Source organism: Hylobates moloch, unplaced genomic scaffold (assembly GCF_009828535.3).
Source record: "Hylobates moloch isolate HMO894 unplaced genomic scaffold, HMol_V3 SCAFFOLD_5, whole genome shotgun sequence".
Lineage (NCBI taxonomy): Eukaryota > Metazoa > Chordata > Mammalia > Primates > Hylobatidae > Hylobates > Hylobates moloch.
In genome coordinates this window covers 68,340,670-68,368,528 of record NW_026652280.1, presented here as the reverse complement: position 1 = coordinate 68,368,528, position 27,859 = coordinate 68,340,670, and the positions used below count along the sequence as shown (strand labels likewise).

Below are 27,859 nucleotides of genomic sequence, written 5' to 3'. Positions count from 1 at the left end.
GAGGTGGGAGAATTGAGCCTAGGAGCTTAAGGTTTCAGTAGCTATGATTGCACTACTACACTCCAGCCTGGGTGAGAGAGTAAGACCCGGTCTCAGAATTTTATAAAAGTTGAGTTTATACTATACTGTAGTAAGCATGTGATAGCATTTTGTCTAAAAAAGAAATGCACATACCTTCATTGAAAATATACTAAAAAATGCTGATCATCATCTGAGCTTACCCAAGTTGTAGTCTCATTGCTGGTGGATGGTCTTGCTTCAATGTTGCTGGCTTCTGACTGGTCAGGGCAGTGGTTGCTGAAGCCTGGGGTGGCTGTCGCAATTTCTGAAAATAAAACAGCGTGGAAGCTTGCTGTGTCAGTTGACTCTTCCTTTCATGAAAGATGTATCCATAGCTAGCAGTGGTGTTTGTTGGCATATTACCTGCAGGAGACATCTTTAAAAATTAGAGTCAGTCTTCTCGAACACCACCACTGCTTTATCAATAGGTTTATGTAATATTCTAGATCTTTTGTTGTCATTTCAACAGTGTTCACAGCATCATCACTAGGAGGAGATTCCATCTCGAGAAACCACTTTCTTTGCTCATCCTAAGAGGCATTTGTTCAAGTTTGGTCAGGAGAGCCGGATATAGTGACCATGTGCCTGTAATCCCAGCTGAGGACAGGAGGATTGCTTGAGACCGGAGTTCAAGGCTGTAGTGGTTATGATTGTGCCTACAAATAGCCACTATACTCCAGCCTGGACAACATAACAAGACTCCGTCTCTAAAATTAAAACAACAGAAAACGTTTGATTATGAGATTGTAGCATTTCAGTCACATTTTCAAGCTCCACTCCTAATTTTAGTTCTCTTGCTATTTTTACCCTACCTACAGTTACTTCCTCCACTGAAGTCTTGAACCCTTCAGTCATTTATGAGAGTTGAAATTACCTTCTTCCATACTCCTTTTAATGTGGATATTTTGACCTCCTCCTATGAATCATGAATGTTCCTAATGGCATCTGGAGTGGTGAATCCTTTCCAGAAGGTTTTCAGTTTACTTTGTCCAGGTCCATCAGAGAAATCACTATTTATGGCAGCCATAACTTTACAGAATGTATTCCTGACGTAATAAGACTTGAAAGTTGAAATTACTCCTTGCCTTGGGCTGCAGAATGGGTATTGTGTTCACAGGCATGAAAACAACACTGTCTCCTGGTACACCTCTGTCAGAGCTCTTGGGTGACCAGGTGTATTGTCAGTGAGCAGTAATAATTTGAAAGGAATATTTTTCTAAGCAATAGGTCTCAACAGTGGGCTTAAAATACTCGGCAAACTTTGCTGTAAATAGATCTGCTCTCATCCAGGCTTTAGTTTTCCAGTGACAGAGCACAGGCAGAGTAGATTTAGCCTAATTCTTAAGGGCCCCAGGATTTTTGGAATAGTAAATGAGCATTGGTTTTAACTTTTTTGTGTGTGTGTGTGACAGCATCTCACTCCGTCACCCAGGCTGGAGTGCAGTGGTGCAATCTCAACTCGCTGCAACCTCTGTCTCCCAAGTTCAAGCGATTCTCCTGCCTCAGCCTCCCGAGTAGCTGGGACTACAGGCATGTACCACCATGCCTGGTTAATTTTTTTTTTGTTTAATGGGGTTTCACCATGCTGGCCAGGCTGGTCTCGCATTCTTGACCTCAGGTAATCTACCCACCTCAGCCTCCCAAAGTGCTGGGATTATAGGCGTGAGCCACCACTCCTGGCCTGGTTTTAACTTAAAGTCACCAGCCACATTAGTCCGTAGCAAGAGTCACCCTGGCCTTTGGAGCTTTGAAGCCAGGCATGGACTTCTCTTTAGCTAGGAAAGTTCTAGATGGCATCTTCTTCCAATAGAAGACTTTTATCTATGTTGAAAATCTGGGCCGGGCGCGGTGGCTCACGCCTGTAATCCCACAACTTTGGGAGGCCAAGGTGGGTGGATCATCTTAGGTCAGGAGTTTGGGACCAGCCTGGCCAACATGGTGAAACCCTGTCTCTACTAATAATACAAAAATTAGCTGGGCATGGTGGTGCATGCCTGTAATTCCAGCTACTAGGGAGGCTGAGGCAGGAGAATTGCTAGAACCCGGGAGGCAGGGGTTGCAGTGAGCCAAGGTTGTGCCACTGTATTCCAGCCTGGGTGACAGAGCAAGACTCCATCTCAAAAAAAAAAAAAAAAAATCTGTTGTTTGGTGTAGCTACCTTAGTGGCTTAAGTAATCTTAGCTAGATCTTCTGAATAACTTGCTGCAGCTTTACCTAAGCACTGGCTGCTTCACCTTGCACTTCTATGTTATGGAGATGGCTCCATTCCTTAAACCTCATGAACCAACCTCTGCTAGCTTTCAGCTTTTCTTCTCAGCTTCCTAACCTCTGTCAACCTTTACAGAATTGAAGCCAGTTAGGGCCTTGCTCTGAGTTAGACTTTGGCTTAAGAGAATGTTGTGGCTAGTTTGATTTCTGTCCAGACCACTCAGACTTTCTGCATATCAGCAATAATGTTGTTCCTTCTTCTTTGTGTGTTCACTGGAGTAGCACTTTGAATGTCCTTCAAGAACTTTTCCATCTGCATTTATAACTTGGCTAACTGGCACAAGTGGCCTAGCTTTTGGACTTTCTTGGCTTTTGACATGCCCTCCTCACTAAGCTTAATCATTTCTAGCTTTGGATTTAAAGTGAGAGACATGTTAATTCTTCCTTTCACTTGAACTCTTAGGGGCTACTGTTGGGTTATTGATTGGCCCAATTTTAATACTGTTGAGTCTCAGGGAATAGGGAGACAGGAAAGAGATGGGTAAAGAAAGTCGGTAGAGCTGTAAGAACACACACATTTATCATTGAAGTTTGCCGTCTTGTATGGCCAGTTAGCAGCTCCCAAAACAATTACAATAGTAATATCAAAGATCACTGATCACAGATCACCATAGCGGATATAACAATAATGAAAAAGATTGAAATAGTACAAGAATTACCAACATGCAATACAGAGGCACAGCGTAAACACATGCTATTGGAAAAATAGCACCAATAGACTTGCTAAATGTAAGCTTGCCACAGACCTTTAGTTTATAAAAAGTACAGTTATCACTCCCAGCATGGTGGTGTGTGCCTGTAGTCCCAGCCACTCAGGAGGCTGAGGCAGAAGGATTGCTTGAGCCCAGGGGTTCAGTACTTCAGTGAGCTATGATCATGCCTTATGAATAGCTTTCTGCAAGTAACTCCAGCCTGGGCAAAATAGTGGGACCTCACCTCTTTAAAGAAAAAAAAAAAAAGCAAAAATGTAGTATCTACAAAGTGCAATAAAACAAGGTATGCCTGCACTTTCCAGGGAACAGAATAGATGGGGGATGATACACACACACACACACCATGCACTTTATATGGGACAAAACATTTTAACCTTTCTTTCTTGTACAGTCTATTTTGAGTACTGTTTTGGTTTGGCTTGGGAGTGATCCCAAAAGGGAATGGCTGAAGTGATTAAAAGGGTTGGTGAAAATTGCAGCCGAAATTCTGAAGATAATGAAAATATTCCACTACAACTTTTTGTGAGTGAATACGTTCAATTTTCTTAAGTTAGCAAGTAATGACCTAATAGACTAGAACCTCATCCTGTATGTTGCTTGCATGTCTATTGTCAGGCACTTAATATACTTAGATGAGAAATTTTATAAATGCTGCAGCATAATAGATTATCTTAAAATAGTTACTGATTGTTTTGTTTAAAATGTTTGAATTTAAAATGTTCACATTTTGAACATCCAAGTGGATTGTTACTTGGAATAAATGCTAAGCAATGTTTTTTGCTAAATTTCTGATTTATTTGGGGAGCAGGAAGAATGCCTTATCTTAATTTTGAATCACCTTTGTAAGCAAGGTGCAACCCAAAATATAGGCAATGCTAGTTGCCAGATTTTTGAACCACTGCCTGGTAAGTTGTCCTTTTGGTTTGCTGCAAGCAAGGCAGTGCTCATTTGGGATTGTTGTGTTTGGGAGAAGATGCAATTCTCATTTTCAAAAAGAATTAGAGAAAAATAAGCAGTAATAAGATATGAGATGTTTAAATGTAACTGTGACAAGAATCTTTGTAATTACCATTGTTTTATGTTGGCAGGGTTTGTGTGACTGCTCTTCTGCTAAAATAGCTTAGTAAGTAAGACTTGTTAGTTTGATTCATGCACTACCAAAACCTAGTTAACTTTTACTGAAATTGACTCCTTTTAATCAGCTGGAGGCGGCTCCAGCAACTAGATAGCATTTCTCTTTTCATACTAACGCAGAATAATGTACAGTAGCAGATAAACATTTTTAATCTCATGAAAGCATATTAGTTTTCTACTTTTTCTCTTGAAGGACTAATGATTTACCACAGTAGAAATTTTTTTCCAGCTTTTTGATTGCAGTGTCAAAAAAGTATATATTTCATTGAAAACGTACAATGCAAATGGAGAACAGCCTTGTAAGAATATTGCAATTGTGTTTCTCACTTTGTCCATTTCCTTATTTTGCCTGTAGCACAAGTGGAAGTGCTGTCCGCTGCACTACGTGCTTCCAGCCTGGATGTGCATGAAGAGACCATCAATATAGAAAAGAGAAGTGATTTGCAAGATGAACTGGATATAAATGAGCTACCAAATTGTAAAATAAATCAAGAAGATTCTGTGCCTTTAATCAGCAATGCTGTTGAGGTAACAAACTCAGTAAAGTGTTTACCAAGTGAGAGTAGTTTGAATCAGAAGTCTTTCATTGGGGAATAGTTGTAGCTAATCACTTTTAGTTTGTATGTTCTGTTCGTTGCTGATTTTTTAGCTCTTCGTTTTGCATAAAGTAATTGTTTTCATCACATCCTGTCCTCGTGACATTAGTGTCATATGAAATGCCTGGAAAAGTAAATCCCACTTCTGTCTATATGACCATTTAGTAGACTCAATGTTAATGTAGCTCACTGCAGTGAAATAGTCTTACTGGAAACAAAGCCCTTTATCAAGAATAATTAACTCTTCCCTTTTCTTTTTGGAGAGGTGCTTTGTTTCTGATCGGACCATTTCACTGCAGCAAGCAACACAGTATTCTGAGCAGAAGATCGGGACTTGAGGCCATGTTGCGGAGGGCCAGTGACATTATCTGGACTCTGGAGTGTGAGGGTGGGTACTGATCCTAGCATCATCTTCACTGTGTACTTGTAGCTGTTCTCTATGATCCTTCCCTAATTTCCTGCTGCATCTCCATCAAGCCAGCATTATTTGGTATCAGTGCTACTTAGCCGTTGTTTATATAAATGGGGAGAAGGAATGCACCACCGATTGCCAGAATCGCATGGTCACAGATCATAGTGGCTTGAATGAGAAGCTCAGGAAAGAGTACCTGCACACACTGGGGATGGCAAGAGGGTTCTTAGAGCTTTAGTGCATTTCTGTTTTGATTTCTGTTAGATGGCATGTGGTATAGTTAGAAATCTGTATAATACCACTGCTTTGGATTGAAGCCCTGACTATTTATTGGAGATTTGAATAGTATTAATATATCTGCATTTTAGAAGGTGTTTATGTTATTGTTGTTACTGTTTTTGGCTGTTAACATATATGTAATTTGTGAAATTAGATATTAACAGCCAAGAATAGAAATAGAAGAAAAACTGCATATGACACTCCATGGTCTCTGAAACAATGGAACAAAAGAATCCTCTCAGTACTATTTCATAAATAAGCTAATTTGAGCTGTTTGGACCATTTCAAAATTACTTTCAAATATTGTTTTTAATTACTCTCATTTTTCTGGAATTGGTTTTCATACATTTGAAAACCTATTCAGCAAGTTAGATTTAAAGTAGGGAAGGTTCTTAGGTATGTTTATAAGCTTTTAAAAACATGAGGAATTTATATGTTTATTACTTTTGGCAGTCTTGAAAGGTAAGTAACTTAGTAAGATAGCTTAAATGAAGATGTACAGACAGGACAGCTCTTTAAGTAGTTATTTTTTCCTAACAGAATATGGACTCCACTCTTCCCTATATTCACAACGATTCAGACTTGAGCAACAATAGCAGTTTTAGCCCTGATGAGGAAAGGAGAACTAAAATACAAGTAAGTGACCAAAAAATGTGTTCTTTTGTGGATGTGTTCCTAATTCCTCTTTTAGAGCCCATTTCTGACCTAATTTGCCCCTTCTTTATGATGAGTGTTCTAAAAATTATGACTAGTGTGTCATATTTTCCATAAGGAAATTGAAATAGTAGAGAGAGGAACATGGAAGCACAAATCTTCCCTTTCCTACCTCTGTGATCCCATTCTTCATTCAGAGTGACCACGATCACACACCATATCTTCCTTCATGTATTTTCATGGGCACATAAACATACAAATGTGCCTCTTTTTATCATTGAAGACAGCTGTGGTCATCCCATCCTACCTAGGTATTTCCTCTTGTTCACCTAATTATAAAATACAGCTCGATTTCAGAGATGAAAATATGAAAAAAATATGAAAATTTTAAAGTGCCGTCAGTAACAAGCTGCAGGGAAACTGCTCACGGAACCATTGAAATGTGGTAGCTGTGCCTTGCCTTGCTCTTTTCTTTTCTCTTCTAACAATCTGACCTGGTGACCTCTCCTTTAAGCACACCAGGACTCCTTCACCTTCGCAGCAGCACAGCACAGTGTCCATGCCACACCCATGGTCTCCATTGTAAGAAGGCACTGTGGGAGATGCTACTCGTTGTAGTTTCACTTTGATGCTATAAGCAGTGCTACATTCACCATGACTGTCTATACGTGTTGTTTGCTTCTATGACTTTATTATTATTATTATTATTAGAGATGGAGTCTCTGTCACCCAGGCTAGAGTGCAGTGGCACCATCTCGGCTTACTGCAGCCTCCGCCTCCTGGGTTCAAGCAATTCTTCTGCCTCAGCCTCCCAAGTAGCTGGGACTACAGTTGCGAGCCACCATGCCCAGCTAATTTTTTGTGTTTTTAGTAGAGACAGTGTTTCACCATGTTGGCCAGGCTGATCACGAACTCCTGACCTCAAGTGATCCGCCCACCTCGGCCTCCCAAAGTGCTGTGATTACGGGCATGAGCCACCGCGCCCAGCCTTAGGACTATATTATTATCGTTAGAAGTAGATTTCCCGGATCAAATGATATATTTATTTTGTTGTTGTTGTTGTTAGCGATGGGGTCTCAGCTGTGTCACCCAGGCTGGAGTGCAGTGGCGAGATCACAGCTCACTGCAGCCTCGAACTCCTGGGCTCAAGCAATCGATCCTTCTGCCTCGGCCCCCCAAGTAGCTGGGACTACAGATGCACACCACCACATCTAGCCAATTTTTATTTTATTTATTAAAAATGAAATCAGTATTCGAAACAATAGTGTTTTGAAACATGCTTTTCCCCACTTAAGACATTTTCAGTATTTCAAATCTCATTTTAATGAGTTTATTTCCATTTTCATTTTGTGTATATGGGTAATTCGTTTATGTAGCTCAAAATTCAAGATACTTAAAAGGCATTCAGTGACGTTCCCTTCTCAGTTTTTCTTCTCCACTCATCCATTTTGCTTCCTGAGATACAACCAGTTTTACCTTTGTTTTATATCCTTCCACAGCTATATTATACACACCTAAGCAAGATTGCAAATATGTTCTTCTTTTCCTCGCATATATACAAATAATTAGACATGTCCACTTCAATTTTGTATAAATAATTGCTTAAAATTTCATCTAAAGAAGACAAGTTTTTATTTTTGTTTTGAGACAGAGTCTCACTCTATCACCCAGGCTGGAGTACGGTGGTGCTATCACAGCTCACTGCAGCTTCCACCTCCCTGGGCTCAAGTGATCATCCCACCTCAGCCTCCCGAGTATCTGGAACTACAGGTGTGAGCCACCATACCTGGCTGATTTTTTAATTTTTTGTAGAGATGGGGTTTCACCATGTTGCCCAGGCTGGGCTGAAGTGATCCACCCTCCTTGGCTTCTCAAAGTGCTGGGATTACAGGTGTGAGCCACTGTGCCTGGCTGGTTTTTGTTTTTTTAATGAACATGTTGCAAATCATGGAGAGCACCTGTTACTCTGCATTTGCTGGGTTATAACAAACATTGTCATCTCTGCCTACATTTAAAGGTGCTGGTGTTATTTTAATATGTCTTTTCAATTTAGTAATTCTAATTTTCCTTTGAGCTGAGATGTTATTCATTGTTCTCCCAGAGTTGCTTTTGTTCATATATGTTTCCCTTAGCATGTTTTTCGTATCTCTTAGTTATTAGATACCTGAAAATTTAACATTGGTTTTTCTCAACTATTTGAGATGCTATGTTAAAATGTATATATTTAAAAATAATTTTGCCCAATTTATGTCTAAACTGCTCAAAATGCCATCTCAGCGGCTCAGTCACTGTGGTTTCTCTTTCTCCATTAGGATGTTGTACCTCAGGCATTGTTAGATCAGTATTTATCTATGACTGACCCTTCTCGTGCACAGACGGTTGACACTGAAATTGCTAAGCACTGTGCATATAGCCTTCCCGGTGTGGCCTTGACACTCGGAAGACAGAATTGGCACTGCCTGAGAGAGACGTATGAGACTCTGGCCTCAGACATGCAGGTGAGTAAAGCAGTTAAAGAATTAGCAGAACGTGCATGTGGAAGGCACAGTGCTTTGCTTTTTGTAACCTAAAGAATTTCTGTTCGTGTTCTAGCATGTTCTTAGTGTTATAGGAAATTGTGTATGGAAGAGCTTAAGAGTAATAACAGAGCATGTTCTTTTTGCAATGTCAGAGTCCCACAATTTGGCTTCTTCATTTTTATCTAAAGCATTAGAAATTGTTATCACATTCAACATGCCTACATTCCTAACTTAAAATGTATTATTATCTAGAGTTTATCTGTAAATTAATTGTTTAGAATATAGGATTTAATTTTTCACCTAGAAATAGTGTTATAAATACTTATTTGATTTGCACACTAGATCTCAAAATATTTGTTTAAACTGTAGTAGAACTACAGTATTACTAGCGAGTGTGAAGTTCTGGGCCCTGCATGCCTTGAGCATTGCAGTACAGACCGGAGAAGTTCCGTGGCTCTTGCTGCCTCCTCATCCCCACACACCACCCCCAACCCCTTTCAACAGAACACACAAGGTAAACCCTTGCTTCACGTCATTTTGTCTGGACATCTCTGACTTTCGTGTGACGTCTTCCCAGGCTTGATGACCTAACCTCCCCTGCCAGGGCTGATTTCTGTATAAACAAAGTTTGCCCCTCTTTGAACACACCCGTTCCTTCAGTGAAGTTGATCTCTCAGTTATTAAAAAAAAAAAAAAAAAAAAAAGCAGTCTGCTTAGGCTAATTTGTACTGAAATGTGATGACTTTTCCTTAAACTTCTTAGTAATTGTATTTTTCAAGGAATCAGTGCTGTTGACTCAGCAAGTTATAAGTTGGAAGTAATCTTGATAGGTCAGATTCCTCCTTTGACCTATGAGGTTAGGAAAGCTGGGCCCAGGAGAAGTGAATTTATCCTTAACCAGGACCCAGAAGAAGTGAATTTATCTGTGTTCATACACTTCTTAAGTGCTGCATCTAGTCATGGAATCACAAAGGCCCAATTTCCATAGAGTGCTTTGTCCTGTGTATTCGTGTTTTCAGTCTTTATTCTACAGAACTGTAGGGTTCCTGTGGGATGTATCTTTCGGGGCACCTGGGTGACTCTGATGGCTCAGAATCTGGATGGACAGTTTCTTCTCTCTGCTGTCCCCCTCTTCCATCAGAACATCTCTGCCTTCATCTGTTTTATACGTTTAACTTGGGCGTAAAATTTTATTTCAAGAGTGGATTCTGGGGGGAAGGGAAAGGAAATAAAATGTTTGCTCTAAACTGTTTCTCTTTAGGTAAAATTTTAAGTTACTATGTAAAAATTTTATAATTAAGGAAACATGGAGAAAAGGACGTTTTTAACTTAAAATTATTATAAATGCAACACATTTCTGTTGAGGGTTTCTTTTCCAAGGCTGTATGCAGATTTCCCTAGTCTTATATTTCTTAAATTGCTAATTCCTTAAAAACAAATTTTATTGTTCTGTTTTGTTTTTCTTAATCCAAAGTTTAGATATACAGGAGTCTGAAGGGGAACAGTAAACCGGGGAGGGTGCTAGAGAGCCTTTGGTCCATGTGCAGCCTCAGTACATCAGCATGTTCTAGCATGTACTTAGTGTTATAGGAAATTATGTATGGAAGAGCTTAAGAGTAATAACAGAGTATGTTCTTTTTGCACTGTCAGAGTCAGGGTCTGAGTTCAGAGAGCTACAAAAACTTAATGATTTCTAAGCATTTTTTTCTTCATAAATGAAAGGAAGATAACACATACTAGGCAGGGATTTAAAATTTTTCTGTTAGACTTTTCGATGCATAATTTAGGCATTTAAAGTTAGTATCTGTTATTATTTGTTCTGATTTAATTTTTTGAGGTTAGTAACATTCATATATAAATTAGCCTTTGTATATTACTTAATGGTTAAAATACTGAGTACTTTGTGGTTAGCTTACTAATGTGTTTTCATTTCTGCAGTGGAAAGTTCGACGAACTCTAGCATTCTCCATCCACGAGCTTGCAGTTATTCTTGGAGATCAGTTGACAGCTGCAGATCTGGTTCCAATTTTTAATGGATTTTTAAAAGACCTCGATGAAGTCAGGATAGGTGTCCTTAAACACTTGCATGATTTTCTGAAGGTAACTTTTAAATTATTTTGCATAAAAACACAACAGAATTCTGCTGTAATCTAAATCTTTATCTTCTGCTATCACCAAGAGAGGTTTCTGTGTTTCTATGTAAGAAAATAAGTTGATGTTAAGATGTGACTTAAAAAAGAAATAGTCCCATAATTATACTTTCACTTTTAAAACAGTATTAGATGATAGTTTACGGACATTTGTACGTTTTTGTTTTTCAAAATTATCGAATGAAATGTATGTTAAAAAAAATCATTAGCTGCAGTCATCCCTCAGTATATGCAGGAGGATCGGTTCCAGGTCCCCCATGCACACCCAAATCCATGTAGTACTCCAGTCCTGTGAAACCTGCGTATAGGAAAAGTCTGCCCTCCTTGTGCTCTGGTTTCACATCCAGGAATACCGTGTTTTCAGTCCTCATTTGATTGGGACAAACAATTCAAGTATAAGTGGACCCATGCAGTTCAAACCCCTGTTGTTGAAGGTCAACTGTGTATTAAGTTTGGAGGCTTTGTGTGGTATTTCAGGTGTCTTGAGAATTTACCTTCAGCCCTCACTACTTTGATATAGGAGCTGTGGTCTCCAAAGTGAATAGCCCTGATTTTTTACAAATTGTTTACTCCTGGAGTACTGTTGTTGTTTTTAGACTTTAGCCTTGAAATTGACTCTGATAATTCTAAGGCTTGAGTGATAGAAGTAATCGTAGTCCTCCCTTTTAAAAAACATTGAGGCTGGACACAGTGGCTCACGCCTGTAATCCCAGCACTTTGGAAGGCTGAGGCGGGCAGATCACTTGAGGTCAGGAGGTCGAGACCAGCCTGGCCAACGTGGTGAAACCCTGTCTTTACTAAAATACAAAAACTTAGCTGGGCATGGTGGTGGGCACCGGTAGTCTCAGCCACTCAGGAGGCTGAGGCAGGAGGATCGCTTGAGCCCAGGAGGTGGAGGTTGCAGTGAGCCAAGATCATGCCACTGCACTCCAGCCTGGGGGACAGAGCAAGACTCCATCTCAAAAAAGTAAAAAACAAAAACATTGAGACCATTTTATATTTTATATAGATCATATTTGGAGTCTTGCTCTGTCACAAAGCTGGAGTGCAGTGGCATGATCTTGGCTCACTGCAACCTCCGCCTCCCAGGTTCAAGCAATTCTCCTGCCTCAGCCTCCCGAGTAGCTGGGACTACAGGTGCGTGCCACTATGCCCGGCCGATTTTTTTTGTGTGTGTTTTTTTTGTTTGTTTGTTTGTTTGTTTGTTTGTTTTTAGTAGAGATGGTGTTTCACTGTGTTAGCCAGGATGGTCTTGATCTCCTGATGTTGTGATCCACCCGCCTCGGCCTCCCAAAGTGCTGGAATTACAGGTGTGAGCCACCACGCCTGGCATGAAATTTTTCTGATTGTCCCAGTATTGTCCTTTATAGTTTTTCTCCACTCAATTTTGAATCCCTTAAAGTGCATATTAAATTTAAATGTTATCTTTCCTTAGTCCTCTTAAATCTAGGTGTCACTGGCATTTTTGAGGAGTTGTTTTACAGAATTACCCTCAATTTGAATTTACACAATTTGATTCTGGTTAAGCGGGGTTTTTTTGCAGACATGTTAACCTATGTAGGTTGTCATGTATTTTTTCTGAATGTGTCACACCAGCGCTAATGTGGTGTTGGCTCTTCCCATCATTGGTGACGAGAAGGCTGACAACTCCATTATAAAATGACCTTTTACCTTTTGTGGTTAATAGAGAATTGGTGAGGTGATACTTTGGAACTCTGAATATCTTTTTCTCTAGAGTCCTTCCCCAGTGCTCTCATATCCAGGCATCTATACATGGTTCTTACCTAAATCAGTTAACTATGTTGGTTGTGAAAGAGTGATTTTCTATTTTCATAATTCTTTCTGTTTTTTTAAAATTAATTAACTTACTTATTTTGAGACAGGGTCTCACTCTGTTGCCCAGGCTGGAGTGTAATGATGCAATCATGGCTCACTGCAGCCTCCGCCTCTCCCAGCTCAGATGATCCTCCCACCTCTGCCTCCTGAGTAGCCGGGTCCACAGGCACACCACCACGCCCAGCTGAGTTTTGTATTTTTTGTAGGGACAGGGTTTCACTATGTTGCCCACGCTGGTCTTGCACTCCTGGGTTCAAGTGATCTGCCCTGCCTTAGCCTCCCAAAGTTCTGGGATTGCAGGTGTGAGCCACTACGCTCGGCCATTCCCTCTGTTTTTATTAAGTAACATTCCCGTGTAAAAATAACCTGTGCCTTCTCTCCTTCCCCGGTTTCGAAAGTTGTTTTAGTATTAGTGTGGACTCTAGGATTTTAAAAATTCAACATAATGGAATCCATTTCTGTCATTTGTTTTGAGCATCAAATTTGACTAGTGGGGACCCCTTCAAGCTGCCTCTTGTGTCCTTTGATTTGTCCTTTTATTTTTAAGTGCATCAGTACTTTCAGTTTCACCTTTCCCTTTCCCTGTCCCAGCCTGGAGTCAGCTATTTCTCCAAGGAACTGTGGTCCTTTTTAGTGGAGAATGGTCCTTAGAAACTGAGATCCAGGCACTGGAAGTGCTCATTGCTCCTGGCCTGTCATTTCTTTTAGGTCTTTTCAGGAGATAGTAGCTAGGAGGTGTGTTGCTTTTTTTTTTTTTTTTTTTATTAAATTACTAACTTCATATTGTTATGAACTACTTCCAATTCAATACCGTTTTCTCTCTTCACTTTATATATTTTTTTCTTTTTACTCTTGGTAAAAAGTCTGTTCTTAACAACATTAATGTATAATATTTAATTGTGGCTGGGCGTGGTGGCTTACACCTGTAATCCCAGCACTTTGGGAGGCCAAGGCAAGCGTATCACCTGAGGTCAGGAGATGGAGACTACCCTGGCTAACACGGTGAAACCCCGTCTCTACTAAAGAAACAAAAAATTGGCCAGGCATGGTGGCACGTGCTTCTAGTCCCAGCTACTCGGGAGGCTGAGCCAGGAGAATCGCTTGAACCTGGGAGGCGGAGGTTGCAGTGAGCCGAGATCGCACCACTGCAGTACTCCAGCCTGGATGACAGAGTGAGACTCTGTCTCAAAAAAAAAACAAAAAAAATTGTTTGCTCAGTTCCACAACATAAATGAAATAGTTTCAGAATTACTCCACCAATAATAATTCCCACATCAAATCAACTACATAATATTCAGGACTTCCTAGCACATTCTGTCCTTAGAACGCCCTGTGAAGATGTATGGTCAAAGTAGTCAGTTCACACTTGGCTTTTTTCCGTGTGTGATTGTTTTCCATCTGATGCACAGTTAGGTTGGTTTGCTTCCATTTATAAACTTACCTTTAAATATTTATAGAGCCGCTATTGGGATACATTTATTTTTTTCTCTCAACAAATACTGAATGCCTACTCTGTGCTGTCACAGCGCCACACGCAGGGCTTACACACATGGTTAAGATCATAATTACTGCCTTCAGCGGGGCCATGGCAACAAGGATGTCATATGAATAAAGGGGGCAAGTCCTGTAATCAGGCTGTGCCTGGAGTACTGTGGGGTTTAGTGTGGCTCATTGATAGGCACAAGGAACAAAGATTTCCAGACAAGTTGGTGATTCCTGAAGGCAAATGGAATTATTCAGGGAAAAATAAACTTAATACCAAATTTTAAAACACTTAAATACAGCTACTACGTTTCCTCTTCAGAAGAACTAACCATATTGCTTACAGTCTGTTTTTAAGCACTCTAATAAAAGAAATAATGTCTGTACCTTGTCCTGGTAAATATTTTTATTTTGTTACTTTAGCTTCTTCATATTGACAAAAGAAGAGAATATCTTTATCAACTTCAGGAGTTTTTGGTGACAGATAATAGTAGAAATTGGCGGTTTCGAGCTGAACTGGCTGAGTAAGTTCTAACAGTTTATTAGATTATGTTTTGGAGGGGTATATATTTACTTCATTTTTACATTTTCTCAGTTTCTTCATTACTTTGTGTAGATCCAAGTTTCTATGTGGTATTCTAGCCCTTTAACGCTTCCTGTAGTACATGTCTTACTGTCAGTGAATTTCCTCAGCTTTTTTTTTTTCTTGAAAATGTCTTTAGTTCATCTTTATATTCTTTTTATCATGGTGAAATACACATAGCCAAATTTGCTGTTGATGACATTTAGTACATTCACAGTGTCGTGGAACCATTCCCTCTCTCTAGTTCTAAAATGTTAACCTCCGGAAAAGAAAAACCCATGCCCAATAAGCATCTACTATCTATGGATTTGCCTGTTGTGGACATTTCACGCAAGTGGAGTCATATAATATAGGGCCTTTTGTGCTTGGTTTCTTCATCTAACAATGTTTTTAGTTGTCCTCCATATTGTATCCTCTAGCTGAACTTGCCTTCCTTTTTGTGGTTGAGTAATATTCCATTGTATGGATATACCACATTTCGTTTAGTGCATTCATCTGTTGAGGAACATTTGGGTTGGGTGTGTGGTCTTTTGTGAATAGTGCTGCTAGGAACGTTTATGTACAGGATTTAATATTTGAAATCTGTTTTCAGTTCTTTTGAGGTGGATTTGCAAGGCCATATGGTAATTCTTTGTTTAATTTCTTGAGGAACTGCCAAACTTTTCCACAACAGCTATACCATTTTACATTCCCATCAGCAATGTATGGGAGTTCCAGTTTCTCTGTGTCCTTACTAACACCTATTTTTCTACTAAATTTTAAAAATATTTCTAAATTGGCCAAATAATAATTGTGCATATTTACGAGGTATGTAATGATGTTGCAGTACATATTGGATTAGTCAGATAAGGGCAGTTAGCATATCCATCACTCGCTTCTCATTTATAGCTGTTCTGATGGGTGTGGAACAGCACCTCATTGTGGTATGATTTGCATTTCCCTAATGACTAATGATGTTGAACACTTTTCCATAAGTCTGTCAACCATTTGTATATATTTTGTGGAGAAATGTCTATCCAAGTCTGTTGCACATTTTAAAATTGGGTTGTTTATCTTAAGTTGTGTTGTTGAGTTGTAAGAGTTCTTTATATATTCTGGATTATAGACCTCACCTGCATTTTCAAATGATGTCTTTGCTGAGTATGGAATCTGGAGCGACAGTTTGTCTTTCAGTATATTAAAGATGCCACTCCATTGAGTTCTGGCTTGCCCACTTCTGACTCAAAATGCACGCCTCCTCTTCTACCATGTAGTGCTGGGGTGTGAGTCCATCTAGTCAGGATCAAGCTGGGTTTGCGTTTTGTCATTGCTGTGGTTACCTTCAGTGTACTTGGGGCTTCAGTTTTTCTCGCTGTGGGCTGCCACTACCATTGCCGTTTGCTGAGGGTGGGCGCTGGAGTACCAGTGGTCTTTTAGTGTGAGTATTCCACCCAGCGTTTAGCAGTACCTGCACCCCTGTGTAATGGGTGGGACTTCCTATCTGTGCTTCGTCTCGGGCAGGACTTCCTGCAGCTCCTCCTGGAATAAGGAGCATTAGTTCTCCTCTCCCACAGTTGCAGTATTTTTCTGGGCCCCCAGGGTGGACAGGCTTTGGGGCCCCTCCACCAGCAGGTTAAGCCTTTTGCTTTGCATGAGAAAAGGGCCCCGCAGAGTGCTTGATGATTCATGGCTGTCCGTCAGTTGCTTCTGCCTGCTATGAGACATCTCTCCTGTTTTTCCTGACCGTCTTTCTTGAAGCACCCATGGGAGGCAGGTACCCTGTGGAAGTCAGAAGGTTGCCTGGGAATGTGAGCTCCCTGTGTCGGGCACATCTGGCTTTGAGCCACCCCATGCTCGTGCCAGCCACCATCTGGCCCTGGGCAGCTGGCTACAATTCGAGCTGATTTCTCCTCATCCTGTTACGTGCTTGCAGGTGTCCTGTCCATCCAGGCTCTGCTGAGGGGCAGTTCTCTTTCCCGTCTTGGGAAGTTAGGTTATTTTTGTGCTTTGCAACCCCAGCTCTCTGATGGGCTCAAGAAAAGATCTTGAAGTTTGTGTAGCTTTTTCTACTGTAGGGTCAGTGACGTTCTTTGCAGTTTTCTGTATTCTAAGCAGAAACTGATGTCCTATTTGGAATTTTTATTTTTAATTTTGTCAGAAAATAAGTGTGTCTCTTTGAGGATGCATATTTGTATACACAGGTGCATTTATCATTGCTACATAATCTATATTCATGTTACAGTTGACTTCCTGCTTATTAGAAATGTTAAATCATCTTGAACATAAAATCTGAAAGGCAGAAGTCTCACATCCAAGGTATTTCTTCAAGGGCATCATTGAAGCTTTCAGGTTAGCCTGGTAGATGTCATGAAAGTCTCAGGGCCCCTCAGATGTGACGGGAAGGTCGCTGGAGGACACCTTCCCTCTGTTATCCCTAGCAAATCTCTTCCAGGAAGGCTTCTCAGAGCCTCGACAGGTACACAACGGACTCCCTCCCTCTGCGGGGACTTCTTACTGAGAAACTTGATTGTAGATGGAAGCTTCTCAGCACATTCCAAACTATGACCATTGGTTAGGTGTGGGCCATGTTCCAGTTGAACATACTAGGAAGTGCTTTGCTCTGTCTCAGTCCCCATGGATGCAGAACTCTACAGCTTTTGTTTTCCTTACACTCTAAGGAACTTGAATAGCATGTAAGTGCATTTCCAGATATACAGAGACTGGAGGTAACTGTACAGGAGAGGTCTGCTTAATCGCTCCTCTTTGCATATGTTTGAGACAGGTGCTCAGTAATCCAGTATTGCAGATGATTTAAATGGGTAACCTGTTTTCATTTGTCTCGCTGATTTTTAAACATTGTCTTTTTGTAATTCCTTTTTGTAGACAGCTGATTTTACTTCTGGAGTTATATAGTCCAAGGGATGTTTATGACTATTTACGTCCCATTGCTCTGAATCTGTGTGCAGACAAAGTTTCTTCTGTTCGTTGGATTTCCTACAAGTTGGTATGTATTGAACTTTTAAAATTTTAGATCAGCAAACTCTTAAGATCCTAGAATGGAAGCTGTTTCTCACTTCTCCATGCTCACCCTCCCAGGTCAGCGAGATGGTGAAGAAGCTGCACGCGGCAACACCACCAACGTTTGGAGTGGACCTCATCAATGAGCTTGTGGAGAACTTTGGCAGATGTCCCAAGTGGTCTGGTCGGCAAGCCTTTGTCTTTGTCTGCCAGGTAAGCGAGGCCCTGGGCTTACCTATTTGTGAGTTTTTCTCCTAGAAGAATGTCTTCTTTAACTTCCTACCTCTCTCTCACTCTCTTCCTTATTCTTAAGGAACAGAACTTTATCGTAGCCTGGCTGTTTATAGGATCATCTGCCCCCATTGTTGGGCATCTGCTAGCCCCTCTCTCCCAGCTAGCCAAGCCCCTCCTTATACTGGCATGCACCACACACACCCCACGTGCCTGCTGTATGTGCATGTTCCACACCACACACCACATGCCTGGTATGTGCGTGTTCTGCTCTATACACATTCAGACGTGTGTGCATATGTACATTTCACAGTGCACATACATGCATGTTCCTCACTGTTCCTCACTGCATATTATATAGGCATACATACACGTACCACACCACACACATACTGTGCACACATATACCATACCACGGTTCCCACTATAGGGTGCTCATGTCTGCGACCCAGAGCGCAGGTGTGAAAATGAAAGTGTGAATGAACACTCTAGGTCTACGTAGAGCAGTTTAAAAACTGCGTCTGTCCATGTGGGCAGTTAATTATGTAATTTTTGATTTGAGTTCCCAAGTACCTGGAATTTTGGTTAAAAAGCAGTAACTAAAATTTGTACCTGTGGTCACTCAGATTTTGTTAGCCAGTAGTCGAGTTTCTGGCTGCATTGACAGAGAAGCCTAGAGCAGCTGTTTCTTTTCCCCAGACTGTCATTGAGGATGACTGCCTTCCCATGGACCAGTTTGCTGTGCATCTGATGCCGCATCTGCTAACCTTAGCAAACGACAGGGTTCCTAATGTGCGAGTGCTGCTTGCAAAGACATTAAGACAAACTCTACTAGAAAAAGGTAGGTAGTGACTCTACTAGAAGAAGTGTGTGAGTAGAGAAGGAGATCTGTGGACTGTGCTGGATCAACAGATATCAAAGCAGAAGTATTGTTTGCTCAGAGAAAATAATCTGGTGGAAGGAGATACTTTAGTTGTTTTGGTGGTTCTCCCAAGAGGGCATGGAAGATGAAAGGGATTTTTTAATTAGCCCTCTACTGTTCTAGTTGGAGTTTGTTTATTGTAAGCATGTATCATTTTTGTCATTTAAAACTTAGTTTTTTTGTTTGCTTGATTTTTTGAGATGGAGTCTCGCCCTGTCACCCAGGCTGCAGTGCAATGGTGCGATCTCAGCTCACTGCAACCTCTGCCTCCCAGGTTCAAGCAATTCTTCTACCTCAGCCTCCCCAGTAGCTGGGATTACAGGTGCCTGCCACCATGCCCAGCTAATTTTTTGTATTTTTAGTAGAGACAGAGTTTCACCATGTTGGCCAGGCTGGTCTCGAGCTCCTGACCTCATGTGGTCTGCCTGCCTCAGCCTCCCACAGTGCTGGGATTACAGGCATGACCCACCGTGCCTGACCTAAAACTTAGTTTTTAAACTTGGGTATTCTTTCTATGTGCAAACCATTGCCTGGCAGCGTGCCACTTGCAATCTGCAGTATGGGGGCTGGTACCTATGTTTGCTCTCCCTCCTTCTCTTCATTAGGCAAGAGACAGATGCCCCATAGTATTTGTTTTGTTGGAAATTATAATCTCTTCAAGATTAAAGGTGGTTTATTTATTTTAATCGACCGCCCTGCCGCCCGCCGCCCAAAACACCTCATAAATACAGTTGCACGGATGAATGAAGCACAGAAAGAAGTTTGTAGTAGACATCAAAGAATAAGGATAAATGAATATTGCTTTTTTCTCCTTTTTTTTTTTTTGTAGTTGGTGTTTGGAAGCGTTTTTCTTTCACTGCTACTTAATAGCTAAGAAGTGTGATGTTTTCATCTATTTATTAATTTAATATTCCTTAGCTGTCATTGAATATCATGAGATTTAGTCTTATAAAAACAAGATAAATCTCATAACTCTTTTTATTCTGGCACTTTTTCTTCCCATAACAAATCAGTTTGGATTACTGTTCATGTTTCAGTGTGGCTTCTATTTGTACTTGTAGAAATACCCAGTTTAGGCTGGGCGCGGTGGCTCACGCTTGTAATCCCAGCACTTTGGGAGGCCGAGGCGGGCGGATCACGAGGTCAGGAGATCGAGACCACGGTGAAACCCCGTCTCTACTAAAGATACAAAAAACTAGCTGGGCGTGGTGGCGGGTGCCTGTAGTCCCAGCTACTCGGAGAGGCTGAGGCAGGAGAATGGCGCGAACCCGGGAAGCAGAGCTTGCAGTGAGCCGAGATCGCGCCACTGCACTCCAGCCTGGGCGACAGAGCGAGACTCCGTCTCAAAAAAAAAAAAAAAAAAGAAATACCCAGTTTGACTGTTTATACTCGTACTTGACGGAACTCTGAAATGTTCCGTTGGACTGGTTTCATCTGTCCTGTGCACGTGTCATTTCCAGACTATTTCTTGGCCTCTGCCAGCTGCCACCAGGAGGCTGTGGAGCAGACCATCATGGCTCTTCAGATGGACCGTGACAGCGACGTCAAGTATTTTGCAAGCATCCACCCTGCCAGTACCAAAATCTCTGAAGATGCCATGAGCACAGCATCTTCAACCTACTAGAAGGCTTGAATCTCGGTGTCTCTCCTGCTTCCATGAGAGCCGAGGTTCAGTGGGCATTCCCCACGCATGTGACCTGGGATAGCTTTCAGGGGAGGAGAGACCTTCCTCTCCTGCAGACTTCATTGCAGGTGCAAGTTGCCTACACCCAATACCAGGGATTTTAAGAGTCAAGAGAAAGTACAGTAAACACTATTATATTATCTTGACTTTAAGGGGAAATAATTTCTCAGAGGATTATAATTGTCACCGAAGCCTTAAATCCTTCTGTCTTCCTGACTGAATGAAACTTGAATTGGCAGAGCATTTTCCTTATGGAAAGGATGAGATTCCCAGAGACCTGCATTGCTTTCTCCTGGTTTTATTTAACAATCGACAAATGAAATTCTTACAGCCTGAAGGCAGACGTGTGCCCAGATGTGAAAGAGACCTTCAGTATCAGCCCTAACTCTTCTCTCCCAGGCAAGGACTTGCTGGGCTCTGTGGCCAGCTGTCCAGCCCAGCCCTGTGTGTGAATCGTTTCTGACATGTGCAAATGGGCAAGGAGGGGTTTTTTACATCTCCTAAGGGCCTGATGCTAACACAAGTAGAATTGACTTTAACTCTTAAGCACAGCATATTGCTGTACACATTTACGGAATGGTTGCTGAGTGTCTTTGTCTGATTTTTTCATGCTGGTCATGACCTGAAGGAAATTTATTAGACGTATAATGTATGTCTGGTGTTTTTAACTTGATCATGATCAGCTCTGAGGTGCAACTTCTTCACATACTGTACATACCTGTGACCACTCTTGGGAGTGCTGCAGTCTTTAATCATGCGGTTTAAACAGTTGTGGCACAAGTTCTCTTGTCCAAATAAAATTTATTAATAAGATCTATAGAAATATATACACTTTTGATTGTTTTCTAGATGTCTACCAATAAATGCAATTTGTGACCTGTATTAATGATTTAGTTTAAAGTGGGGGAAACTAGATTAAAATATTTGTCTTTTAACTAGTTTATTAGTTTCTCTGGAATCTGCCTGTGTCCCCGGGGTCGGGTTTTGCTCTTGGCAGCAGCAGGTGCCTCTTGGGTGCTCCTCCTGCTCCTGCCTGCAGCCCTAAGAGCAGGTGGGTGCCGAGTGTCTGGCACATCTCGGACGTCCCCCACTGAAGACAGCAGAGGGGGTTGTCTTGAAGCTCCTGAGACACAGTCAAGCATCTCTGAGCCTTGATTTCTTCATCAGTAAAATGGGAATTAGTAAAACCTGCCCTGTTTCTCACAGGGTTGTTTGCAGGCAAGTGAGTTCCTATGTGAAGGTGGTTTTGTAAAGTGCTGCGTGTATAAATGTTTGATGTTCCTGTGAGCCTGGCTTGAAAACCGTGGCCTGTCTGAGTCCCCTGGTGCTTCTTTGAGTTTTGGTTTTATTTAGTTAGCCAGCAGGGACTCCTCAGTAAGTCCAAATAAGTTCCTTTGAACTTCAGTGTGGGATTTGAGAATACATGGGATGCTTCCTGTCTACACTATTACAAATAAGCCTTTGGCTGCTGCTTCTCGCATTATAACCCAGATATTTACATACTGCAAATATGTAAATGGATTCCACTGGGAAGGATGTTCAAATAAATAGATAAATGCATAGGTAATATGTGAAGCGGGTAATGGCAGCAGGGCTGGGGAGTAGCTGTGGAGGGTGTGGGGTGGTCTCCGAAGGCCTCTGAAAGCAGCATCAGAGCAGAGATCAGAGGAGGACCTGGCCCCTTGATTTAGCCTCGTGTGTGAGCTGCAGATTGTCTGCTATTATCATATATTTTTGGCCCCCAGTATTTCAGTTCTGTAAATTGTATTAGAATCATACACTAGTAGCAGCATTTTTTTAAAGCAGTGGCTGTGCTAACATGGTATATTTGGGGGTAAAGAACTTGAATTTGGCCGGGCGCAGTGGCTCACGCCTGTAATCCCAGCACTTTGGGAGGCCGAGGTGGGTGGCTCACGAGATGAGGAGATCGAGACCATCCTGGCTAACACGGTGAAACCCCGTCTCTACTAAAAAAATACAAAGAAATTAGCCGGGCGAGGTGGCGGGCGCCTGTAGTCCCAGCTACTCGGGAGGCTGAGGCAGGAGAATGGCGTGAACCCGGGAGGTGGAGCTTGCAGTGAGCCGAGATCGCGTCACTGCACTCCAGCCTGGGCGACAGAGCAAGAGTCCGTCTCAAAAAAAAAAAAACACACAAAAAAACTTGAATTTAAGTTGCGCTAGAGCACTTGTAAAGTTAAAAATGCACAAGCCAATTCCCACTGCAGCCTTCGCACAGCCTGTCCTACCAAGACCACACAGCACTGTAAAATACCTCAATGGCAATGAATACAAAAGACACCTGCATTGACAGCTTTCACATCCTACCATCAAGGCACTCCCAGTGGGAAGACTTTCTAATGGAATTCAAAATAAGATTGGAGTGTTGCCGGTTTCATTTCAACTCTTAGTAGTTGCCATGATGCCTTCTGTAGCTGCTCTGAAGAAGGCGAGGTGAGGTGGGCATGTTCTTGGCAGCAGGAGTCAACCCGTGTGCGACAGGTGTCCTGGGTCCTGTCTCTCGTGTGGCCTCCACTTACACAGGATCTCCTAAGGGAGGAAGCTGGGATTCCAAAGGCAGTATAAAGCCAAGCAAATGTGGACAGTTCCCCATGAGATGAAAGTGGAAACAGCAAACCAACTAGTATTCACAACTTTTCCTTGCGTAATATAAAAGTGAATTAGACGGTAAGCTGTCTTTGAGGGCTATTTATAATATTGGGTGGCTAATCTTAGAAGATATTCTTTGATGTCATAGGACTTCTGAGTGACGGAGGGTGAAGACGAAAGCCTTACTTTCTAGAATGGCTTCCTAGTCACTGCCTGAAGTTCATTCTCTGCTCGCCCCCAGTCTCCCCAGCAGGCCCTTCCACGTGGGGATGTAGTTGACATGGGGCCCCACTTTCTGCCTGGCCTGGCTGGATCCGGGGTCACAGCACTCATGAGCTCTAGTGTCCCTCTTGGGAGAAGTGTGCTTGCGAGCTTGTGACAGATGGAAGCTCTCCTGATTTCTCCCAACCTCCAGGGAACAGACTTGGTGCTGGGCTGTTGGAGGGCTGGCTCGAGGAGTAGCTACATTTTTGGTCTTGGAGATAGTTCTGTGATGCTTTCTAGAACCTCTTAACTCCAAGTTGAGTCACTGAGAAAGCTGCCATGCCAGCGTCCTGAGACCCTCTTGTGATACAGCTGCCTGGGTGTTCTTCAGTCTCGGGGTGGGCGTGGCATTGGTTCTTCTCAGAGGGGAAGGAAGATGTTCTCTCTACCCCCTGGGGTTCAGTAAGTGAGTCTGAAGTAAACTGACAGTAGGCAGGTTAACAGAAGAGCTTAGATTAATTTTTCACGTGCATGGGAGCATCACACTGAAGAGCTGATAACCTCCAAACCCAGTGAGATGGAGAAGCTTCTGTACTCCCTCACACGGAACAGGGAAGGGGATGGGGGCAACTTAGGGGAGGGTAAATGAACTTAGCCTTCGGAAGAACAGGTGACACTGCAACAGAGTATCCAGGCGTGACGTGTGAGCCTTCGGTTCCCTGGTGGATGAGGTTCCCTGGGGAGGGGTTCATGGCAGTTGAGGTCCTTCTGGAGGATCTGTCTTTGGGCCGATGAAGATGTCCAGAGAAAGCCCCTCCCAGCATTTGCCATTCCACAACTCCCCTCAGTTAAGTTCAGTGCGGCATAGATAGAGGTGGCATTTCCTGAACTCCTTTGCTGTCAAACCTGGTTTGTTCAGGTCCCATGTTATATAGGGGTGACTTATTTCTGGGGAAGCTGGTGCCAAAACACCAGCTGTGCTTAGTATGGGGAGGAAGGGCCAGGCAGGTGCTTGGTGGGCAGCACAGGGCAGGCAGGGGCTTTGGGGAGGGCAGCAAGGCTGTAAACTGCGTTCAGGAACTGGGACATGTGGTCACGTTTCTGTGGAGGGTTCCAGAAGGAGATGAAAAGCAATGAGCCAGCAAGAGGGAAAGTCCCAGCAACTCAAAGCCAAGCAAATGGCCTTTTTTTTTTTTTTTTTTTTTTTTTTTTTTTGAGACAGAGTCTCGCTCTGTCACTCAGGCTGGAGTACAGTGGCGCGATCTCAGCTCACTGCAAACTCCGCCTCCCAGGTTCACACCATTCTCCTGCCTCAGCCTCCCGAGTAGCTGGGACTACAGGCGCCTGCCACCACGCCCGGCTCATTTTCTGCATTTTTTTTTTTTTTTAGTAGAGACGGGGTTTCACCGTGTTAGCCAGGATGGTCTCGATCTCCTGACCTTGTGATCCGCCTGCCTCGGCCTCCCCAAGTGCTGGGATTACAGGCGTGAGCCACCGCGCCCGGCCACAAATGGCATCTTTAATCCTCTGATTCAAACGAGGGAAGAAACTGAGTCTGGAGATAAATATGTAAAAGCACAATGTGGTGTTATGTCGCTGTGTTTTGTGATTCCTGCCTCGAGCCTTTCTAAGCTGGATGTGGACCTGCAAAAACAGGGCCGCAGGCGAGGATGGCATGGTCCAGGGAGGGTGCAGGCCTTTCCTGCACGTGTGTGCATGTGGGGTGCATGTGTGTAGTGTGCACACGTGTTCCTGTGTGGTGGGGGGGCGTGGTGTGGAGTGCATGTGTGTGGAGTGTGTTCATGTGCAGTGTTGGGGTGGTGTGTTACGTGTGGAGTGCCTGTGTGGAGTGTGTGTGGTGTGTGTGGTGTGTGGTGTGGGTGGTGTGTGGTGTGTGTGGTGGTGTGGTGTGTGTGGTTGGTGTGTGTGGGGTGTGTGGGGTGTGTGTGTGGTGTGTGGTGTGTGTGGTGTGTGGTGTGGTGTGTGTGGTGTGTGGTGTGGGTGGTGTGTGGTGTGGGTGGTGTGTGTGTGGTGTGTGGTGTGTGTGGTGTGTGTGGTGTGTGGTGTGTGTGTGGTGTGTGGTGTGTGTGGTGGTGTGGTGTGTGTGGTTGGTGTGTGTGGGGTGTGTGTGGTGTGTGGGGTGTGGGGTGTGTGGTGTGTGTGGTGTGTGGGGTGTGGGGTGTGTGGGGTGTGTGTGTGGTGTGTGGTGTGTGTGGTGTGTGTGGGGTGGTTTTTAAGTGACCTGCAGGGCTCAGGGCCTAGGGAGTGCAAGTGTGTTTTTCTGACTAGAAAACCAGATCCTGGTGTAGGTGAGGGTGGGAGGGAAGCCCAACTCTAACTTTCCTCTACCAGAAATTCCAAAATGGAGGTAATTTTGTGATCTGAATATGGCAGTTTTGACCTTGAGAATATTTTGACTAAACAAAAATTCCACCCATAAATTTTTATGAAAGGTATTTTGTGCAGTGAGCTCTACTAAGCCAATTTAATTCCTTTATCCATTTTCTATAGGGATTTAATAACTCTGTGTGTGTGTGTTTTGAGACATATAGTCTCACTCTGTTGCCCAGGCTGGAGTGCAGTAGTGCAGTAGTGCAATCTCGGCTCACTGCCACCTCTGCCGCCTGGGTTCATGCAACTCCTGCCTCAGCCTCCCGAGTAGCGGGGATTACAGGTGCCCGTTACCATGCCCGGCTAATTTGTGTGTGTGTGTGTGTGTGTGTGTGTGTATATATATATATATAGTGTATATATAATTATATATATAGTGTATATATAATTATATATATAAGTATATATAATTATATATGTGTATATATATAAGTACATATATATAAGTATATATATATAAGTATATATATATAAATATATATATAACATTTTTTTTTTTTTTTTAGTAGAGACAGGGTTTCTGACCTTAGGTGATCCGCCTGCCTTGGTGTCCCAAGGTGCTGGGATTACAGGCGTGAGACACCACAGCCGGCCAACAGTTTTGGTTTTATCTTGTAGAAATTAGTTTCGTTAAGAATTCTTTTCCTGGCCGGGCGCGGTGGCTCACGCCTGTAATCCCAGCACTTTGGGAGGCCGAGGCGGGCGGATCACGAGGTCAGGAGATGGAGACCATCCTGGCCAACAAGGTGAAACCCCGTCTCTATTAAAAAATACAAAAACAATTAGCCGGGCGTGGTGGCGGGCGCCTGTAGTCCCAGCTACTCGGAGAGGCTGAGGCAGGAGAATGGCGTGAACCCGGGAGGCGGAGCTTGCAGTGAGCTGAGATTGCGCCACTGCACTCCAGCCTGGGGGACAGAGCGAGACTCCGTCTCAAAAAAAAAAAAAAGAATTCTTTTCCTAGAAAAAAATTTGACAAATGATCAATAATCCACTTTCAGTCCATGTGCTGTTTTGCAGCATGGCTATGAGTTTAATTTCTACCATGTCTTTTTTTTAGGGCAAATTTTGCTGATTTACAGTTGACAAGATTACTTGCAGTTTTTAGTAATTTTACCATGATTATTTCACCCCATCTGCTTTTTAGTGTTAATATTACCAATAATTGTTGCTAGTTGGATACAAGACAGCTACTGAGTAGTATTTTCAGTAGTTCCATGGGAGGAGCCACCACCTCGCCAGAGGCTCCTGAGCTGCGTTCGGGTGCGGGCCCACATTGTCCTGCTGTTCCTGATCCCCAGGAAATGCCCGGCCGTGGACAGCAGAGCGCAAGCTGGTCCTCCAGCACCCTGAGGAATTCAGCGTGGACAAGAGGAAGTTCCGCAGGGAACATCCCACAGGCAGATGCTGAGGGGAGGGAGAGGGAGCAGGAGGGCATCCCCGAAGAAAGGGGAGCCCTAGCAAGCTCACGCTAGAATAGGGGCTTGTCCCACTGGCTGGGCAAAACGCCAAGGGACAACAGGGGTGGACACTAAGACTGCTGGCCAACTTTCCTGGATGGTCATTTACTGAGATTTTCCTGGTTTTTCTGTTGTGGCTTTTAAGTATCTAGTGAAATATTGGACATTTAGAAAGTTTCCTTTTTTGGGGGGGGGGGGGGGGGGGGAATAGAATCTCACTCTGTTGCCCAGGTGGGAGTGCAGAGGCACAGTCTTGGTTCACTGCAACCTCTGCCTCCCGGGTTCAAGCAATTCTCCTGCCTCAGCCTCCTGAGTAGCTAGGATTAGAGACGCACGGTGCCACGCCTGGCTATTTTTTGTATTTTCAGTAGAGACGGGTTTCACCATGTTGGCCAGGTTTGTCTCGATCTCTGCACCTCGTGATCCACCCGCCTCAGCCTCCCAAAGTGCTGGGATTACAGGCATGAGCCACCGTGCCCAGCCTGGTGCCTGTTTTCCAAAAGTTAACATGTGGCTAAGTCACCTGGGGACTTTGTTCAGATGCAGATTCAGATTCCATAGGTCTGGGGTGGGGCCAAGAGACCTGGCCTTCCTGAGACTCGAAGCCATAATGCAATCATCTGTTGGTGTAGGACTTTATCTTTGCCACATTAAACTCTTTGCATAATTTTGATATCTTA

General features: G+C 43.0%; 1 protein-coding gene across 3 annotated transcripts in view; it reads left to right on the top strand.

The window, feature by feature from the left end:
* Positions 1-21,402, top strand: part of PPP4R1 (protein phosphatase 4 regulatory subunit 1) — a 71,353-nt gene extending 49,951 nt beyond the window's left edge. For all 3 annotated transcript variants that reach the window (XM_032152817.2, XM_058438659.1, XM_032152816.2), the window contains 9 exons: positions 4,531-4,703; positions 6,003-6,098; positions 8,429-8,614; positions 10,574-10,735; positions 14,527-14,627; positions 17,549-17,669; positions 17,762-17,896; positions 18,614-18,755; positions 20,297-21,402. In XM_032152817.2, the coding sequence (XP_032008708.1) occupies positions 4,531-4,703; positions 6,003-6,098; positions 8,429-8,614; positions 10,574-10,735; positions 14,527-14,627; positions 17,549-17,669; positions 17,762-17,896; positions 18,614-18,755; positions 20,297-20,460 (1,280 nt within the window). In that variant the 3' untranslated portion in view covers positions 20,461-21,402. The remainder of the gene's footprint in view (positions 1-4,530; positions 4,704-6,002; positions 6,099-8,428; positions 8,615-10,573; positions 10,736-14,526; positions 14,628-17,548; positions 17,670-17,761; positions 17,897-18,613; positions 18,756-20,296) is intronic.
* The last annotated feature ends 6,457 nt before the right edge of the window (positions 21,403-27,859 follow it).